The 18,653-nt window shown below is 40.4% G+C and overlaps 1 protein-coding gene across 2 annotated transcripts in view; it reads left to right on the top strand.

The window, feature by feature from the left end:
* The window catches only part of ptpdc1a (protein tyrosine phosphatase domain containing 1a), a 67,415-nt gene that overhangs the window by 39,266 nt on the left and 9,496 nt on the right, over window positions 1-18,653 (top strand). For both annotated transcript variants that reach the window (XM_039798441.1, XM_039798440.1), the window contains exons 2-5: window positions 3,844-3,939; window positions 12,384-12,555; window positions 12,891-12,971; window positions 13,141-13,259. In XM_039798441.1, the coding sequence (XP_039654375.1) occupies window positions 3,852-3,939; window positions 12,384-12,555; window positions 12,891-12,971; window positions 13,141-13,259 (460 nt within the window). In that variant the 5' untranslated portion in view covers window positions 3,844-3,851. The remainder of the gene's footprint in view (window positions 1-3,843; window positions 3,940-12,383; window positions 12,556-12,890; window positions 12,972-13,140; window positions 13,260-18,653) is intronic.

Raw genomic sequence — 18,653 nt, 5'->3', positions numbered from 1 at the left:
AGGAAGTGTCAGTGAGGGGAAAATAAATTAGTCTATATTCCACTTGTGGGCTCTGTCGCAGGTGGCATTGACTACATCAGCTTCGCCCTAACCCATAGCGTGGCTCAGAGCAGTGGTTCCAAACCTTTTTTCCCTGGCGCCCCCCCTACTATGTCTATGAAAAGCTGAGCGCTAGTGTATTATCATAATTTGTTTAACATTTTTTTTTACCTCAACCTCAAACCAGATAAAGACTTGCGCACCCCCTGTGATCTTTGCCGCCCCCCTAAGGGGTGCCCGGACCCCAGGTTGGGAACCACTGGCTTAGAGGGCGAAGCCTATATGAAATAGAACGATAGTTACGTTATTGTAACTCCAGATTCTATGAGTATATTGCATTAGCTGAAGAAAAAGCTTATGTTGGGAGCAGAGCAACGGGTCCGCCCTGTTTTTATACAGTATTTGCGGACGTAGTTGAAGCCCGTGCGGCACGCAAGGGCGGGAAAGAAAATCTTCACGACTGCGCATGCACGAAGGGATAAACCCATATGTGGTTTAGAGGGCTACGCCTATACTCGTAGAATCTGGAGTTACAATAACGTAACTATTGTTCCGTTAGTTAAAAAATCCAGGACCAGCCCGCAATATTAAAATCTAAACCAAAGTTCTTACTGAGTTTATCGATTACAATATGGCGTTGGATTGTATTAAAAGCAGACGAGAGATCCACGAATAGCAGCCTGGCATGCGCTTTGCTGCCTTCCAGATGTTTAAAGACAAGGTTTAGCAGAGTGCTGGTAGCATCGTCTGGGTCTGCGCTCACTTAGTTCCCTTCTAGTTCATGTATAGGCGCTTAAATAATAGAAACCACTTGCATTAACATTCCTATTTTATGTACAAAAATACTTTAGGTGGTTTGATCGATCAGTTAATGTCTACGTATTGACCTCAAAGAATATATTGCAGATTAAAAGCCCTTGTTGCTGATACTACAGTATGTGACCTACATTGTTAATACATTGATTTGAATGATGTGCTGAACTGCTGATTCATTTTCAGAGTATTGATCAGTGTTGAGTATACCTAAATGTCTACTAAATTTAAAATTGAGAGGATAAATTAACGTTTGAAGTTGACTTTGAAGTAAACTTTAATCACTGGTTTGCACATTGTTATCAGTCAGAAACGTTGAGGAATTTGGTACCCCTCTTAAAGTTCTTCAAAAGTGTATTTTGTTCAACAAAACAATAGGCCGGGACCTTTTTGAAATGTCACAGTAGGAAAAGCACAGAAGTACATAATAATAAAATGACTGATGATAACAAATTTTGCTGGACAATAAATTGTCCCAGAAACGATTGCGATAAACAAAAATATTGTCGTTGAGAGACCGTTTTCATCTAATATAATGATAATGGCATAATAATGCAGGTACAGCTTTTCAAAGATCAATGAACTTTTATTTCTAAAGAATATTTAACACTGGAACTGGTAGACATTTTAAATATCCACAATAAATTAACAAAACAACCAAAAACAATAAATAAAATGGACTCTCAGTCTCTGTTAACAAAAAATGTACTTAAATAAAAACCAAACACAACCAAAAACAATAAAGAAAATGGACTCTCAGTCTCTGTTAACAAAAAATGCACTGGAATAAAAACCAAACGCAATCAAAACGTTAACGTTACCTGACAACAGCTTGTAGTTTCTTTTTAGCATCTCCCATCAGACTTTCAGTCACTATGACCACTACTACGGTCAGAAAAATTGTGCCAAAATATGAACAATAACGTCGCTGTCAACAGGCTTATCTACTATTGTTAGCTACCGACCGTTAGCTTGAAACCATCCAGCAAATAGACGGTACCGTGGGGTGCCGTTACCTGAAACCGGTGATTTAACATCACCGCTCATTTTACACACAGTTTAACGACAAAAGAAAACACTGAGTGAACATTACTACGTTTTTCATGTTGGTTTTGAGTGGTATGCACCCCCACTAACATAGAAACACCGCAGCGTTCGCTAATGTTAGCTTCTTGTCTCATCTGGGGTCTGATAAACAGTAAATTAATCAACTTCAGTGTCCACAATGCTATTTTCCAATAAACTGTAGCTTTCCTATTACACGTGACCCGCGTGAGTGCGGATTTAATGTCGCGGCTTTCACCGCCGTTTGTCACTTTGCCTAAGATTGAGTGACAAGTATACAAGTGTTGTTTATTTGGTTGCCATGACTTTGCGAGTGATGACCTCCTGTCACTGTTCCAGTTGCTCACCCTAAAAGGGGAAAGAGAGCGGATGACAGTTCACTTGAGTTCAGTAGAGCAGACGGCTCTGTAGAGTTGTGTAATTACGACTTTATGACTGCTGAAGGAGCGGCGGTGTACGTAGCGAAAACCCTGTTGTGCGTCTGCCTTATTTCTGATACTGTGGCGGCAGAGGAAAACAAACAAGCATGCAAATGGGAATTATCGTGGCCGGAAAAATTATCGAGCTCATTTTTATTCATCATGCGATTTATTGGCTATCGGGACAGGCCTACTGGTGGCTGAGTTCCATTTAGCTACTTTGGTTTCAGGGTCCTGCTATAATGTGAGTGCTGACTCACTGTTACACTGTCATGGCTCACTAGGACACTTGACTCAAGCAGAGACATTGTTATTAGTAACACCTGTGCTTTTCCTACCATGACTGTAAGTCCAAATGGCCTATTTAACATGATGTTTTTAGGCTACTTGTTTCAGAGTTGCTACACATAATAGTCTGTGTCACTTTAATGCAATTATTTATTATTGAGGTTAAGGTTTCTGGAGGGCTGTGGTTGTGGGTGTCTTCCCCTAAGAAAATGTTAAAAATGTTATTTGACTAAAATCAATGTCACATAATTTGAGCCTTTAAGATCATGTGACACACACACACACACACACACACACACACACACACACACACACACACACACACACACACACACACACACACACACACACACACAGGTTGTAGCTTTGCACATTACACTCAGACATTAGTAGTGAACTCAACCTCATACACTTTTCACTCTTTGATTAAGCCATCCTAATTGACTTTATGCAAGAGGACAGGAAAAGAAAAGGTCCAGGAATCATTTGCCCATCAAAAAGTTAGCATGTGAAGTACAGTGACCCTGCTCAATTGTTAATGGACCACTGTGAGGAGCTGTAAAGGTGCAGAATTTCACTACAGTGATGAAGCCCTTTAGATCTTTGGGTGTAACGTGAGAAACGGTTGGTCATGGAGTTAAATTGACACTCTGTGAGATCTGTGTGACACAACTGTGATATCAGGCTACATAAATCAGATGTGCAAGTCAAGAAGCATTGCCCTGAAGCTGCACAATTGCAGGTGGATGTAGACATGTGGCATCAGCCCAATGAAATAGGAGGAATGTGCTTAATATACAGTTTGAAGTATTCCAACTGGTTACTCAAAACCTATTGAAATGGTGTTGTAGCTGAGTGTGATCATGCTCATTTGCCGGGTGCTGCTGAGCACAGTGTGGTTTGTAACTAAGCACCTGGATCTTGGATGTGCTCCTAGCTCCCACTGTTGTCCCCAAGCCCTGCCCACCTGCTCCCAGAGGTGCAGTGGTCAGACTGACACATGAGCTGCCGACATTTGCGGCACACTTTGCACGTTTCCCTCTCTCCCCTGGGTTATCCTGCCAGGCAACGCTGCTCACGCTCCTCATATCTCATTTGTGTGTGCACCTTGTTACTGTTTGCGTTATCAGCACAACCAAAGCTTCTGCTTGTAAGCTGTTTTTCTTGTCTATTTTTTCCATCTGCCCTTTGTCACACAATGTTTATTCACACATTTCAGCTCCTGTCATGGCAGCTGGTGTCAGCATACTGAGTGACCTGCCTTACCCCACCAGTGGAGCTTGCAGTGGAGAGATCAGCAGAGAGATGGAGACAGGTAGGAGAGCTCTGCAACACACATACAACACAAGAGAAGCTGCTTGATTTTTATATTGTGTTACTTGCAAAGCAACGGCACACGACTGTGTAGACTTGAAATGGTTTGATTCAGTGAAGATAATTGCTTTGTTAAAAGTGTTGAAGACAAAATTTATTACAAGGTTGACTGGGTGGCATTTTGTAATCTTTCATGTGAAACAAACAAAAGTGATTTATTTGTTATGAGAAGATTTGTTATTATATATTATATATATTATATTTTATAGTATACTTCAGATTTGACAGCAAATATATTATCTTACAAGAATTGTTGCTTAAGTATGTATTAGCGTTACAGGTTAAGAAACACCCATCCACTCCATTTCCATTAATAAAAGGAAATACCAGTATTGACCCTGGTGTATTGATTAGTGTTTCGTGAATAAGACATCTGTCATCATGGATGTGACGGATCTTAAAAAAGACATAACCCTGATAGTTATTTTTGAGGCAAGTGCATGTTTTGCATTTTTTCATATCTTTTTTTTAACAATTAATTTCTTCACAATGCATTCTGAGATGAAGTTGTTTAAATAAACAATTCTTCCATATCTTTCCCATCAGGAAAAGACTCAAATAGGTGTGGTGTGGACCTCTGACAATGTGTCTCTTTTAGAGCCAATTTCCATTAAAATTGATGCTTGAGTGTGGCCGGGTTGGCTCAGCGGGTAGAGCAGGCGCACATATACTTGGAGGTTTATGCCTCGACGCAAAGGTCCAGGCTTCGCATCCGACCTGTGACAATTTCTTGCATGTCTTCCCCCTCTACCCTTTCTCATCTAGCTGTCCTGTCAAAAATAAAGGCGGAAAAGCCCAAAAAATCATCTTTAAAAAAAAAAAAGAAATTGATGCTTGATGGATGAAAAACCAAAATACACAATAATTCTGTAGACAACTATTTTCAATTAGCCTATTTCACTCAATAAAAACAAAGGGAAAAAGAAAACCTGATCATATTTGTCTCTATATAATATAATTGAAAATCAATCAACAACCGAAAACCTCTGTAACTGTAAGTAACATAAGTAATGGGTATACATGATGAATACAATTGGTTATAACTAGGGCTGTCAATCGAAAAATATATTTAATCGTGAAGAATTGAATGATTGTCCATAGTTGACTCGTGATTAATCGCACATTACTAGCAATTTTTTTTATCTCTTCTAAATGTACTTTAAAGGTGCCCTGCCACACAAAACCGTTTTTACATGTATTTTTTGAAATATGTTAGGTCCATATGTGTTTGTGTTATGTAGTGAATGTGAACATTAACTGTTACCTCCTTTTTCAGCTCTAGCCACTGAAAAGAAATAAGCGTCGAAATCAGGCCAATTACAAAAGCTGGTCAGTCTGACGTGGTGTTGCCTGAGCTCATTACTATTCATGAGCTCGCCCAATTGCGCTGGGTAAAGGATGCTGTTAGCCAGGCTCTCATTGGCTAGCTGTTCAGATCAGAGTCGAGCAGCTTAGCTCAGGGAATATTAATGAGAACTGGCACAAATCGAGCTGAGTCTTCCTGCAGGCTTTCTACTCTTTACCACGCTAGAATGGCTTGAAACAAGGTAATCAAGGCATTTTTTCCACAAAAAATGTTACAGAGTCCATGGTAGAACTTCAGACATTAAAAGTAATGAAATATGTGTGGCAGGGCACCTTTTCAAAGGAAGATTTTTGACGTTTTTTAATGCTCAAGTGGTATTTGAGACTCAGTGTACTCCGGTGGCACCTCAGTTCACATTGACGGTACATGCAAATAACTTTAGTCATGTGGAGAGAACCCGCGTCAAAAACGTTAGCGGCGTTAAAAGGAATTTGCATTAATTTGTCATTGCGTTAATTTTGACAGCCCTAGTTATTACCTGAAATAAATGAACAGTAGGGATGCACCGAAATGAAAATTCTTGGCCGAAGCCAAAGCAGAATATAATGAAAAAGTTCGCCGAACGCGGTTATCACCGGGTTTTTTCATTTATTATGTGCTTTTTACTATTTTGCCTTGCTTTTCAAAGAAAATTAAAATTAAACTACAATTTAAAAATTATTATTTAACACTGAACATTTTTTCTGAACATTCCAGCAGACACTATACCAACAATGCACAATATATGGAGTCCGATTTATGTCATATCTCACAATCGCGATAAAACAAAATATATATAATTATATTGGCACAGCAGAGCTCTGTCCGGGTAACCAGAGCAGACGTAGTAAAGTCGCTCGCGAAACATGTCTTTAATTATTTAAATGAAATGAGCTGGTTTGACCACGGAGATGCAAGAAATATGCACCAGTCCACACAGGACCTTCTTCCTGTATTTACTTTTTTGCACCCGCCCCAGACACATCCGACCAATAAGAGGGGTGAACGTTCTCACGTGATAAACCAAACTAAGGGGAAATCACTCCAAGTTTACCAACTCATCAACTGATTCGGACCAAAGCAAAGAAACTATAGGTGTGAAAACAGCCTTAGTCTATTTCTTCAGGAAAAGTGGCAGGTTGTTCTTCATGAAAAGTAGCTTCTCTGCTTTCTAACATGAAAGTTGGTTCCTCCTTACAAGAGTAGTCTAAGTTAGAGAGTGAATGTTGAGGATGTGAGGCCAGTGAGTATGTGGAGCGAGAAGTGGAAGTAACTTAATGTACGACCTTGTTTTATGAGTACATAACCTATTTGTACTACTGTAGAAGTTTGGTACCATTCTGGTCATTATTAGTGGGATAATTAACGAGCTACACCTTTGGTTCCATTAGCGCCTGCACTAAGCTATTCGGCTGATAGCGCTAACTCGCCCAATGTTAGACCAAGGGAAAAAAGCTTCGGGGGCTGTTTGGCTTGAGGTCATGGTGCAAAGGACCCTAGGGTGAAATTACTCCGAACCATCCCTTTTAATACTGGTTGATGACATGGGATGCAGCGCTAAACCATCTCTCGCTGTCGGTGCTTGTGCATGGAGCAGACAAGTGCCAAGGATCGGAATCGTTATATATATATATTTATATATATATTTATTAGGGCTGTCAATCGATTAAAAAAAATTAACTAATTAATCGCACAATTTGCTGTAGTTAATCGCGATTAATCGCGTTTTTAAATTGAGACTGAAGCTTGTAGTAATGGATATTTAAATAATGCTTAATCACTTAACTTTGCAAATATGAAGAGAAAACAAACAAGGAAAGGTTCTGCTAAGTTCAGAATGTTTAATATCTTTCAGAACAACAGCAGCAACAATTTGGCTTATTTAGTCCTGCTGAAGGCTGCTGAAATGGCTAGAAACTGTCCGACTTGAGAGCAGATATTTGTCACCACCCCCAATATTAGCCACATACCTAATATACCATATTCTGAATAATATACAAATGTGAGTATATATATATGTATATATATATATATATATATATATATATATATATATATATATATAAAAAAAAAAAAAAAAAAAAAAAAATAGAGAGAGAGAGAATATAAATTACAATCTAGGCAGTACTTAATATCATAAATATTATAATATACTTAGTGTTTAATCTGAATGACTAAGCAAAGCACATATATCTAAACACAGAAATGCACATCAATATCAATATCAATGTTACACATTAAACCAGTAACCCAAAACCACAAAGGTGTATGTTGGCCTAAAGTGAAAACAGTGAGTGTAGTTTTAGATAGCGACGCTGTGCACAGCAATCCATTACCAATGTAAAGCGATTGACTACATTTCCCTTCCAGCACCGCAACCAGGAAGTAGCTTGTGTGACAGTGAGACGCCCAATTTCAAACATTTACTGGAATATAATCCGCGGATACTATCGAGTCGACAGCGTTAAACATCAGACTGCAAATAAGGTTTTATCAGCGTGACCAACGTAACAGTTATCAAGCAAACAAATCGCGCACGTACATATCGGCAGCACAGCAGTCGAGACAAATCAAACTTAAACCGCAGCTCAATGTAGAGAAACAGCAGCTTACCGGTGGAGCATCTCTCCTGACGAGACAACATGTCGGAACTAGTACTCGGTCCCGTTTATAGCCCGTGCTCATTCATTTCTGGATTCTAACACATCTTTTTTCTCTTTTGGGATCTTACTGGTCCATGTTTCAACTCTTGACTGGCCCGTAGGCCTACTTCCATCAAGTAAATCCCTCCTAGAGTAGCGCCGCCTGCTCTTATGGAGACATATTACGTTTCTCAGCCGCCACATGAAGTAAACAAACACAGCTGCGTTAATTTAGTTAATTTTTTTTAACGAGTTAAATATTAAAAAACTAACGCAAAAATTAACGCGTTAATTTTGACAGCCCTAATATATATATATATATATTTTGACAGCGCTTCCACACAGCCGACATGTTTGCTGCATTTAAAAAGCGTGCGCGCCTCTCACTCTACGCTGGTTGCGATTCAATTGCGTAATCAAAAAACGTAATTGTTAGGTAAAATTTATTTGGCCTTTTCACCTATCCAGCCAAACACCTAAAGTGCTTTTTTTCCTAATAATTTCGGTTGCCAAACATTCGGTGCATCCCTAATGAACAGGTATTTTATTTTTAAGCATGATAAAGGTGCTTGTTTGTTTTCATACACATGCTGAAGGCTGATATTTTCCGGTGGGCTTCGGGTGCAAAATTGAGACTGGGATTTAGTAGCCTGGTTGACACCAGACCCTTCTCAGTTGTAACTGAGAGTGGGTCTGGGAAAGGTTCATTGACAGTTAATTTCCAAAGGGGCGTCACCAACGGACGCCACTCAAATGCCTCTGGGCGCAATTGGATAGTCCTTCAACCAATCAGACCAATGATCCAGGTGACGCTTTTCACATCCAATATCCAACAAAAAAAATGTGATTGTGGTTTTTGGTGTCGTCCCTCCACACCCATAGACAGTATATAAGAAGTCTACGCCCTACTGTCTCCTTGCAGGTGTTGCATATTGCAAACTTGTTATCTTCTGCACACACGCTGAAGAATGTCCAAACAGCTGACATGTTGCAGGTTAATTCACGAGGTTCCCTACATGTGCAAGAATAAGGCGGGACAGCGCTTCACCGCGAGCACTGTACGAAGTACGCGCCACACATGGCGGAAAAGTTGAGAGAAAGGAAAAAGAGACTGTGTCTCTATCCGTGTGTCGTGCGTCCTTGAGAACTGTAAACCTTATAACTTATGTTGTCAGTTAATTGTAACGTTGACCGCCATGAAATCGCCATATGTCAGACTGACCTGCAGCTTGCCCCGGTCATGGCCGTCATGTTGAATGTAAACAAAAAGCTGCTCGCCGTTGCTGCGCTATCCTCGTCTGCGTAAAGCCCGCCTTAACGGTCGTGATTGGTGTAAAGCCCGCCTCAGCGGTTGTGATTGGTGCCTCAATTTTGAGGACATTGGAAATGGGTTTGAATGGGCTCTTCGCCAGACTGACCTGCAGAGCAAATCTCAAATTTGCCGGAAGTTCGTCAGGGTTTACCCAAGGGGGTAAGCTTCGCTTCAGAACTCGAGCCATCTGTGGCGCCATTTTGTTGCTACCTGGCCATCACCTCCTGTTAGCATTTTTACGTCACTTGACTGCGAATAACTTTACATCTGAAGCGTTTAAAGACTCTATTTGTCTGTTGTTTATTTCTAAAGAAACACAACAATGTATAAAAGGCTCCATTACCTTGGACCTCACGTTATGGCTCCGTAGCAGACGTTTTTGTAAAAATAGGCTAACGATTGTGTCACATAGTAGAAGAATTACCGTATAGTACAGGATAAGCTTGCAGGCAGTTTGGCTTACATGAGCTGTTAGGATTAATTACTAATGTTAACTAGCATTTTCGTTAGCAATAATTAGCCTGTGCCCATGTTATCTCCCCACATATACGTACACTCTCCGTCTCTGTAAGATTGGGAATGATTGAGATTTCTCTTGGCACAGCTACCAGAAGACTTCCAACTTTCAGACACGTTGCTCACGTCACATTTACGTTGTCTCTCTCAGTTGGAGGCTGCGCAGTAAAGCTGGCCATCACCGGAAAAGTGCTTCTAATAGCCTTCACTGGTCTCCGTCCAGAGCAATGGGATCTGTTGGTTCATTATATACTGTCTATGGGTTTACCCAGGCTAGGGATTTAGCAGTTTTTCTTCAGCAGCACACTTATGGTGCGTTCTTTTTGTCTTGTAATCGCGACTAGTAGCTCGAGCGTGACGTCACATCCGTGTCGAAAAACGAATAACCGCGGGTTGTTGAATTCTTTTTGTCACACAATACTACGAGTCGGAGAAAAGATGGATTTTTGTAACATTTTTAGTAACATTTAGGATTCTATTCACCCAGTTATTGACATATTACCCACATATATTTCACAGTTTGATACATGAAAATTACGTTTTGATTAACGTTAACGTTAGGCTACTGCTCTGCTTTCTGCTCAAGACTCTGCTTAAAGCCATTGTTGTCATATAGCAACCGAGCGTCTCTAGCCAATTTCAGCTGCACAAGCTACACAATAACTAATGAGGCGGTATTTAACTCCTAATAAGACTGTAGCGACATGCCTATAGGTAGCAGTATACAGCGCTATGTGTACGACTTCTTCATTTGGTTACAACAAAGACAAAAGTGCTTAAAAATGGAGAAAACCACAATGTTTACTACGTGTGATGCACGACGTAGCCATCTTTGAAAGTGAGCTCGGGGTCCTCGGAGTTCAGACGACTTGACGAGTTGTAAATACGACCTCGGGGGCGTTCTTTTTGCAACTTCCGGGTCGTAACTCCGGAAAATGACTCGTAAAACGACTTCGGTGGACAAAAAGAACGCACCATTATGTGATGTTCTGTAAGTAGAAATGAATTTGTCAGCTCTTACAAATTAATTATTTCCCTTCTGAAATATTAAGTTCTGAATATCCTCCTGTTACATGTAGCTTTCTAAAATGTCCCAATCTTAATTTTAAGAAAAACATAGTGTTCCTCTGGTCCTGATTGTAAGAACAGATTATAGGCCAGTTCTTTTTCTTTCTTTTTTTTTGTGTGTGGCATTTTAGACCTTTATTTATATAGGACAGCTGAAGACATGAAAGGGGAGAGAGAGGGGGAATGACATTCAGCAAAGGGCCGCAGGGCGGAGTCGAACCTGTGGCCGCTGCGTCGAGGAGTAAACCTCTATATATGGGCGCCTGCTCTACCAAGTGAGCTACCCAGGTGCCCGATAATAAGCCAGTTCAAGAAGAGAAGTAGAAACAGATAGAAAAGAAGAGAACTGGTGAATATGGCTGATTTTCAGTGGGCATTATTTTGTGGCCATAACTTGTGCAGCCAGCCATCTCATGCTTCCTGTTGCTGCAGCCCTTTCTCATCTCTGCTGCTGCCACACAGACCCAGCAGTATAATACCACCTCTTGGCTTCAGTTTGATGGTGACTGGCTGCTGAATGGTTGAGCAGGCTTCAAGCACAATGTCAGTATTACAATAAGATAGTCTTGTCTCCCATTGTTACAGCTCTTTTGTTTTTGATATTCAAGTATACACAAATGATTAATCATTAATTAATCAATAACATAACCTAAATCGCTGTTCACCACCAGATGTACAGCATTTTCCTCTTTCATTTACAAGCTGCCTGCCTCAGGTGTGTGTGTGTGTGTGTGTGTGTGTGTGTGTGTGTGTGTGTGTGTGTGTGTGTGTGTGTGTGTGTGTGTGTGTGTGTGTGTGTGTGTGTGTGTGTGTGTGTGTGTGTGTGTGTGTGTGTCAGTCAATTAAATAATTAAATTAAGGGTACAATTCTAGTGAAATGTCCTATCAGCTCCTTTATCATAAAGCAGAATGTGGCCGTCAGAATGGCACACAGAAAAAGGTTATTTGTGTGTGTGTGTGTGTGTGTGTACAACATTTGCCCACATCTACCTCACACTGACAGTTTTGGAGGTGGTTGTCATGGGGACACCACCAATGCTGCTGATGAACTGATTTTTGAGGTTTGCCAACTGTGATTGTTGTGTGATAATTTACCATGGGCACAGAGCTGTTGAGCTTTTGTTAGTTTAGAGATGCGACAGTAAAGTCAGCAGCACAGCCTGCACTGTGAGATGCAGCTGCACCAAGGACGACCCTCTTTAGCTTGGGAGATGACGGGCAGCGCGAGGAAGCACAACCGCAGGCACTCGGCCTTGGACATCCTGCTGAAGGTCCTGCAACGCAGACGCATCTCTGCCCTGGAACTCCTCCTTCCACAGAGTCATGGTAGCCGTCAGCGTGAACCAGCCTCACCCTTCCACTGAATACAAGATCAGGAGATGTAACCACACTGAAGAAATAACTATATTTTGCATTTAGGGCTTTGAAGATGACTACAGCTGCAAGGAAAGCAAGCACTATTGTCAAATTGGTCTTATGTTTCTTTTTTTTTTTTTTACTAGCCAATACTAGGGTCCCTACTGCAAAGTACACCAAGATGGGGGAGACCCTGAGACATGTCATCCCCGGTCACATGCAGTGCTCCATGGCCTGTGGAGGGAAAGCCTGTAAATATGAGAACCCCTCTCGCTGGAGTGATGAGGAACAAGCTGTCAAAGGACTCTACTCGTCCTGGTATGTTACAGCTACAGTACCTTTTTATACAGTCCTCAGTGTTCACTTACTTTTCCTCTTAGCGCTGTGCTCGGTCAGTGTGGATCATTGAAGTCCACATCAGTAGAATGAAAAGCCAATACATTTGTTCTTTTTTTTTCTTTTGCACTATGATCTGTTTTAAAAAAAGGAATCATTGAATCATTGAAGTGAGAGCTTTAGTGTCAGTGCATCAGGGTCTTTGGTATCTTGAGCTCTTCAAAATTGTGTTTTAAGTTGCTAATTCACCATTATTATTTATGGTTTTGCTATATATAACGTAACTCCCCCTAATTTGTCACATTCTCCACTTACAGGATAACTGACAACTTGCTAGCTATGGCAAGGCCTTCAACTGAAATCATAGAGAAATATAATATAATTGAACAGTTTAAAAGGTACAGTAGTCTCCTTTCACACCTTATTTGAATCTAATATATATATATATTTTTTATTATTTTATTTAACAGTTAAATGAAAGTTGGATGGGTTGTAATGTATGTGTTGACTTGTCTGTTGGCTTGTGGGTTGCTCTGTACACTGACATGGACCTGTTGCTGTGCTCAGCTGTGGTTTGAAGACAGTCATTAACCTGCAGAGGCCCGGAGAACATGCCAGCTGTGGCAACCCGCTGGAGCAGGAGAGCGGTTTCACTTATCGACCCGAAATCTTCATGGAGGCAAACAGTGAGTCTCTATCCATCCATCATAAAGCAGAATGTGGGGGTGGGGGAGGTGCTCAAATCAGCATGATAGCACACCCAGAGCCATTTGAGCACAGCATGCTCATCACTAAAAATATTACTTTTCCATCATTCCAAAGTTGAATCAAAAACGTTTTTTACATTTTTTAAAAAGTTTTTTATCCATGAATATAAATAACGAACCACAGTGAACACACAGAAGCTCTCCAACATATTTATATTTATTCATTGGATGAGTTGGTGTTATTATACAATGCCCTTAAGTTATTTGAAATGTTTGGATCACATCAGCTGTGGTGGTAAGTCAGTGAAACGGCGCTATTAAAAATAATGTGAAGTTCGCAGACAATGTAGCTAACTATCTGTCCATTCACCTGATCGTAGTTACAGTGCAACACAACAATGGATATAATAAACATTAAATATGGTCTGAAAATGAATGTGATGTGAATGATTTGATATAATCATAGGACCATGCTCACATTACTTTCTATTTTACAGAAGAAGCCCATGCAGAGTATGATGGACTTTATAAAAAATATGGAGACAAAATGCATGCGGCATGTAATTAAAGCGGCTGCACCACACATAGTATTCAAAGAGTAAGTAAGTAAGTAAAATGTATTTATACAGCGCTTTTCACAGACATAAAGCGCTATAATTAAAACCTCTGTCATATCTGGGTTTAGCTGCAATAAGCTTTCAGCCATCCAGTTGTTTATGGCGTCTATGCAATCTAGGAGCCTTGTAAGTTTGGATGGCTCATTTTGCCTGAAGGTAAAATGAAGCTGAATGTCATCTTCATGAAAGTGATAAGAGATGTTAAAATTGTGAATTATCTGACCCAGAGGCAACATGTATAGAGTAAACAATATGGGGCCCAACACTGAACCCTGTGGAACACCACAAGACAGGGGCGATGATGCAGAGTGGGAATCCCCAATAGAGACCTCAAAACTTCTATCAAAGAGATAGGATGTAAATCAATGTACAGTGCCTTGCGAAAGTATTCGGCCCCCTTGAACGTTTCGACCTTTTGCCACATTTCAGGCCTCAAACATAAAGATATAAAACTGTAATTTTTTGTGAAGAATCAACAACAAGTGGGTCCCAATTATGAAGTGGAACGAAGTTCATTGGCTATTTCAAACTTTTTTAACAAATAAAAAACTGAAAAAGTGGGCGTGCAAAATTATTCAGCCCCTTCTACTTTCAGTGCAGCAAACTCTCTCAGAAGTTCAGTGAGGATCTCTGAATGATCCAATGTTGACCTAAATGACTAATGATGATAAATAGAATCCAGCTGTGTGTAATCAAGTCTCTCCATAATAAATGCATCTGTTCTGTGATAGTCTCAGAGGTCCGTGTAAAGCGCGCAGAGCATCATGAAGAACAAGGAACACACCAGGCAGGTCCGAGATACTGTTGTGGAGAAGTTTAAAGCCGGGTTTGGATACAAAAAGATTTCCCAAGTTTTAAACATCCCAAGGAGCACTGTGCAAGCGATAATATTGAAATGGAAGGAGTGTCAGACCACTGCAAATCTACGAAGCCGCGCCATCCCTCTAAACTTTGAGCTCATACAAGGAGAAGACTGATCAGAGATGCAGCCAAGAGGCCCATGATCACTCTGGATGAACTGCAGAGATCTACAGCTGAGGTGGGAGACTCTGTCCATAGGACAACAATCAGTTGTATACTGCACAAATCTGGCCTTTATGGAAGAGTGGCAAGAAGAAAGCCATTTCTTAAAGATATCCATTAAAAGTGTCGTTTAAAGTTTGCCAAAAGCCACATGGGAGACACACCAAACATGTGGAAGAAGGTGCTGTGGTCAGATGAAACCAAAATCGAACTATTTGGCAACAATGCAAAACGTTATGTTTGGCGTAAAAGCAACACAGCTCATCACCCTGAACACACCATCCCCACTGTCAAACATGGTGGTGGCAGCATCATGGTTTGGGCCTGCTTTTCTTCAGCAGGGACAGGGAAGATGGTTAAAATTGATGGGAAGATGGATGGAGCCAAATACAGGACCATTCTGGAAGAAAACCTGATGGAGTCTGCAAAAGACCTGAGACTGGGACGGAGATTAGTCTTCCAACAAGACAATGATCCAAAACATAAAGCAAAATCTACAATGGAATGGTTCACAAATAAACATATCCAGGTGTTAGAATGGCCAAGTCAAAGTCCAGACCTGAATCCAATCGAGAATCTGTGGAAAGAACTGAAAACTGCTGTTCACAAATGCTCTCCATCCAACCTCACTGAGCTCGAGCTGTTTTGCAAGGAGGAATGGGCAAAAATGTCAGTCTCTCGATGTGCAAAACTGATAGAGACATACCCCAAGCGACTTACAGCTGTAATCGCAGCAAAAGGTGGCGCTACAAAGTATTAACTTAAGGGGGCTGAATAATTTTGCACGCCCAATATTTCAGTTTTTTATTTGTTTAAAAGGTTGAAATATCAAAGAAATTTCGTTCCACTTCATGATTGTGTCCCACTTGTTGTTGATTCTTCACAAAAAATTACAGTTTTATATCTTTATGTTTGAGGCCTGAAATGTGGCAAAAGGTCGAAAAGTTCAAGGGGGCCGAATACTTTCGCAAGGCACTGTAGGTCCACTCCTGATAAGCCCACACATTCATGTAATCTCTTAATCATGATATGGTGGTCAACTGTATCGAATGCAGAACTTAGGTTTAGAAGTACTAGCAATGAGCATAGACCTATGTCTGAGGCCATCTGAAAGTCGTTATGGACTCACCAAGGCGGTCTCAGTTGAGTGTCTGTTCCTAAAACCTGACTGAAATTTGTCATACAGCTCCAAATTTTCTAAAACAGTTGTAAGTTGATTAGCCACAACCTTTTCGAGAATTTTTGACAATAATGACAGCTTTGAAATGGGGCGATAGTTCTTTAAAACTGTTGTGTCCAAGTTAGGCTTCTTTATTGTAGGTTGGATAGTGGGATATTTAAAGTAGGACGGGACACAGCCTGTGGCCAATGAAGAGTTGTCAATAGCCACTATACTAGGGCCAATGGCAGGAAGTGATTTTGAGAATATTGAGGATGGTATTATATCCTGTGGCCAAAAGGACATTTTCATTTTCTTGGTCCGGTTTAGCAGATCATGGAGGCTGATTGGTTGGAAAGACTCAATGGTAATAGGCCTAGGTGAAGGAAGGCAGTCTACATGAAGGTGTGGCCCGGGCTGAGTATTTGATCTAATAGACTCACAGCAGCCTATTACAGTCATTTTAAGAGCATATTTTTGTCACAATGGCAGGAGGAGAGACAATATATTTATATTTATGGTATCAAATAAAACCTTGGGGTTTCTCTTGGAAGAAGAGATTAAATTGACTAAATTATTAAGTAGGGGGTAGAGTTTTCCCATGTTATCCTATGGAGACTGATGGCCTGTGGTTCGTTAAGGGCACTTATTTGAATGTGCAGTGACCTAACCCACATAAAAACCTAGTGAAACGACATTTTCCACAATTGAAACATGATATAAAAGGGAAAACGTACTGTTCTAGCTATAAAAAAAAATGGCAGAATAATCAACAGTGCATGATATTTCAAACATCACACAGCTTCATACACGCTTCAAGGTGACAGCAATGAGTTGTTAACAGATATTCACGTAGACCTATAGCCCAGCAACAATCTGTCTAAAATAACACCTTTTGGGAGTACCATTCATGATATACGTTTATATGGCTTAAACTGTATGTTTAATTCGTCCCCCCCCCTGCTGTTTCAATCTTCCCGACCAGGAGGGACGAATGAAACATTACGCACGCCCCACTTTTGCTGTAATAATTCCTGAATCGTTTTGTTCAAAGCTGAAAATGCAACTGTATTTGACAGATAACAAGTGTAGGTTGCTAGTGACAAAATATTAGCTTTCAGTGCGATACGATCGCTTCGTAAATTACGTTTAATTAAAAAGTGTTTCAACTCTCTCCCCTAAGTAATATTTAGACATACCACCTGCTGGATGTAACTGTTGTTTATGAGTCAAAAACTCTAGAAGAATAACTGTTAGCAAAAACAGCTAGCTAGCTGACAGCTAAACTAACACAAACGCAAATAATGATCTAAGAGCAAGACAAAGGGTTCAGCATCTTCACAGGCTGCTCCTTGACCCATACACATCAGTGGTTGGCCTGATCAGACATCAGAAAACTGATACAGCAGCTTTGTGTGATCGAATGCGTTGAAATTGATGTATAAGGGGACAATGAGAAGAATGGTTAATCCCAGTATCACTTCAATTCAAGTAGTATGAAATTATAACGAGTTATCTCAAGACACTTTACAGATAGAGTAGGTCTAGACCACTCACTATAATTTACAAAGACCCAAAAATTTCCCACGAGCAAGCATTTGGTACAACAGTGGTGAGGAAAACTTCCTTTAGGCAGCACCTCGGACAGACCCAGGCTCTTTGTAGGCGCCATCTGCTGCTGCCGGTTCGGACACAGACACTAATACAGATTTACGGATATAGAGACAAATGATTCATAATAATTATAGCAGTTGGAGTGATGAACAGTGGCAGTTATAGTAACAATAAAGATAGTGGAACTATGACTCTAAATGATAGTTGTAGCAGTTCAGGGCGTTGCAGGGCATACTTCAACTTCAGTTTCCATTGTCGCACAAGACACTGGAAGGAGTAAAGCCTAGGTGTTTTTTTTAGAGACGGATGCATTTAAAGCCTTTCGACTTCTGGCGAAAATGCGTCTCAAACAGATTTCCGTCTGTCGTGAATTAATCTTAGAGGCATTGACTTCTGTGTTTACATTCGTGATTGCTCTCTGATTGCATGTGACTGGAGATGGTGATTGATAATGATTGTTTGATTTACATATTAGTGAGGACTACTTGCTGAGACCTTCCTTAGTGGTAGTAGCTACTAAGAATATATTTAAAAAAATGTTCAGTTCACTTAACATGTAAACTAAATCATGGATTTATTTATAAATAAGTGTTGCAATACATCCCTGATTTGTACACGATGAAGATGATACTGCATGACAAGAGAATAGTGGTAAACGAGTCTCTGTGGAAGACATTTTTATTTGTATATTTTCATTCTACATACAAATTAATAGCAGTAGCAGGTATTAGATTAGGGACTCCGCTAGATTTAAGATTTTCCTCAGACCATCAATGTTTTGTGTTTTGACTGTGTCCGTGTGATCACTAGTAACCAAGTAATTACAGAGGGATTCCACATGTTATGACTTTGGAGGTTGGCAATCTGTATTCCTCTTCCTAACAAGCTCTCCTGAGATATTTACCCAAGCCACCTTATCAAAGCATCAGCTGCACTTTGAATAGTGCTGTCTTTCATTTA

Source organism: Perca fluviatilis, chromosome 4 (genome assembly GCF_010015445.1).
Source record: "Perca fluviatilis chromosome 4, GENO_Pfluv_1.0, whole genome shotgun sequence".
Classification (NCBI taxonomy): Eukaryota; Metazoa; Chordata; class Actinopteri; order Perciformes; family Percidae; genus Perca; species Perca fluviatilis.
The sequence above is the reverse complement of the archived record's forward strand: the minus strand, read 5'-3'. Positions and strand labels throughout refer to the sequence as shown.